Source organism: Antrostomus carolinensis, unplaced genomic scaffold (genome assembly GCF_000700745.2).
Source record: "Antrostomus carolinensis isolate BGI_N321 unplaced genomic scaffold, ASM70074v2 scaffold2297, whole genome shotgun sequence".
Taxonomy (NCBI): Eukaryota; Metazoa; Chordata; class Aves; order Caprimulgiformes; family Caprimulgidae; genus Antrostomus; species Antrostomus carolinensis.
The window spans coordinates 5150-7772 of NW_010327831.1; the positions used below are offsets into that span (position 1 = coordinate 5150).

Genomic DNA, 2623 nt, shown 5'->3' on the forward strand with positions numbered 1-2623 from the left:
ATTTTGAAGCAGGCTTTGCAAGATCCTGGCTATGGCTTTCCTCTCTGGAGGGTGAAACTCATTTGGGCTCAGAGTCAAGCTTTCTCATTTATTTGCACTTGATGCTGTGGTCTTTGTGTTGATGCTGCTGCACACTGATCCTTCAGTTAGCTGTATTGCCATGTCTGTAACACAGCCTAAATCTTGAAATGGCGAATCTTTCCAGGGCATGGAGGAGGAGGAGGAGGAGGCAAAAAGCCAACTGGGCGAGGTACTTTGTCATGCTGAGCAACCTCTGCAACTGCTCTCTTTGCTACAGATTTTGCTGAAAGCATGGCAGTAGGAAATTCTGAAGAGCTGGATTCAGATGCAAAAGGGTTATTGTGGGAAAGCCTGAGATTATGGTTTGTGAAGCCTTGTACCACACTGGGAACCAGTCCTGCTGTTGTATCTTGGTTTGGTTGAGAGTAGGTAACTCCAGGCTGGAAGAGAAAAACAGTTTGTGTTTGTGGTTCAGTGACTTGGGGCTTATAATATAAAGGACATTGATATCTTACTAGGTACCCTGCTCCTAGATAGATATAGGCCTCCAACCCAGCTACAAAATATTCCTGACCATCACAGAAGTTTGATTTGCATTTGAACACGTACACAGGAGCCCAGGAATACATTTTAAATAGCCAGTAGGTCATTAGCACCAAATTCTATGCTGTGGGAACTTTCAGGGCCACCTGTGCAGCTGGTGAAACGTCCCTGACCAGCTGTCTTCTTCTGTCTTTCATATACCTCCTGGGCAGCTACTTGCTATTGTGTTACCATGAGCTTTGGTCCATAGAAGTATTCAACCACCACCTAGCCCTTCTCAGACCAAATGGAGACTAAAATACCCAGAGAGCACTCAGGTCCAGTGCATATATATTTTCTTCCTCTTGCTATAGCAGCATAGGTCAGGCTCCCTGAATTCAGTCTTGTCTAAGGACTACTAGCAAAAAACCCCAGCTGATTTCATCTGCTACCGTGGCTTCTTTATGTTTTGCATCAATGTGCCCCATCCCTCTAGCTGAGCAGAGTTTGGTTCCCTTTGCCCTACCAGACATGGGAAACTCTCAGATGGTTAGGGGGACAAACTGTGTCAAGTATGGATGGCAGAGATGACATTATTCCTGGCACAGAAATCCATAGGGTAATTAGGAGCTACCTTACCTTGTTTTTTAGGATACAAAATAAAACTCAAGTTATCACAGATAGCCAATGCAGTCTACAGCAAGAGAAGTAAACTCAGGGTGGTTGCTTCTAACAGTACTATTAGGCTACAATACTCTGGAAAGGAAGGGACTGTCTGGAGTTGGTACCTGGTGTCCATAGAGCTGGCAGTCCACTCTGAGGTCCTGTGACTTATCCTGTGTTGTTACCACTGTTGCTGTGCAGAAACCATAATTCTGGCAAAGCAGGACATAGTCAAAAAGAAAATAGTTATAAAACAGAGGAGACCTGCATTACAATTTTTAATATCAGTACTTCTAGAAATAGCTACATCTTCCCATGTTTCATCTGAGCAGTAAAGTCCTTGCTTTTTAGTCTGTTGAACTCAAAAGCCAAGCTGTTTCAATGCATAACCAGGAAATAAGTGAAACTTCTGTATTCTTCTAGGGTAAGATCCTTTATGTGTCTGGATATGAGGGAGGGAAAGAATAGATAGGAATCTAGGCAAAAGGTTTCCACCCACTAAAACTGCCTAGGACTCCATTTCATCAGAAACAAAATAAGAATTTTAGCATTATAAAGTATACAGTATAATTCTCAAGAGCCTATATATCAGTACAAAGCACACTGACAGCACTTAAATTGTAGGAAGGTGAAACAATCTGCCCTTTTGTTATATGTTTTTGTACTGTCCAGTACAAAGAGCCTGATTTTCTCAGGTGCTCATGTTAAGAAGAATAAACAATAATACATATTCTGTTGACCAAAAATATTTTGTGTTAAGGATACTTTGGTCTTCAAGCCTTTTTGAAATATTTTCAAATACATTAGGATTCAGTCCAGATAACCTCAGAGAGAAGAGAAGGGTGTCCTATAGCTTTAGGAATGATATATTGAAAAGCATATCATGGTGGTATACACCTCTTGCACTTTCATCTTCACAAAGGTCTATTCTTGCACAGGTGCGAGCGCATCACAGCATGCAGCCTTTCTACCTCTGAGCTGACAAGATCAGGACTCATGTGCTGGCATACTTACAGACTGATCGTCAGGCAGCAGTTGACAAGCCTCCACATTATCTTTAGCTGCTTCTGCTGAGCAGTTCGTGGCAGCCACAGCAAACTCAACGTAGACAATGTGCACTGGGTGATACTGATAAAACAGGAAAATTGTTTAACTGACTTTGCACTATGAAACTGCAGAGCTGCTGAGAAAAGATAAAAGGCAAATGCTGTGGCATCTAGCTCTTCATCTCCCACTGAAGTGAAAGGGAATCCTGTGGCTAAAATGACACAAAGTGCTTGGGAAATCAAGAGCAATTCACTCGGGCAAATTAGAACAAACTAAATCTGTTTGCAAACATAACTAGTTAGCACTGCACAATTACCATAGAAGAAATATTCTGTTTACATGGAAGGCTAGACACGGTTCCAGCAATTAC

General features: G+C 42.1%; 1 protein-coding gene across 1 annotated transcript in view; it reads right to left on the reverse strand.

Annotated features, from left to right (window-relative positions):
- Positions 1 to 176: 176 nt before the first annotated feature.
- Positions 177 to 2623, reverse strand: part of AHSG (alpha 2-HS glycoprotein) — a 6558-nt gene continuing 4111 nt past the window's right edge. The window contains exons 5-7 of the mRNA XM_010172000.1: positions 2221 to 2357; positions 1332 to 1418; positions 177 to 461 (exon numbers count right to left, since the gene is read on the reverse strand). Coding sequence (XP_010170302.1) covers positions 177 to 461; positions 1332 to 1418; positions 2221 to 2357 — 509 coding nt within the window. The remainder of the gene's footprint in view (positions 462 to 1331; positions 1419 to 2220; positions 2358 to 2623) is intronic.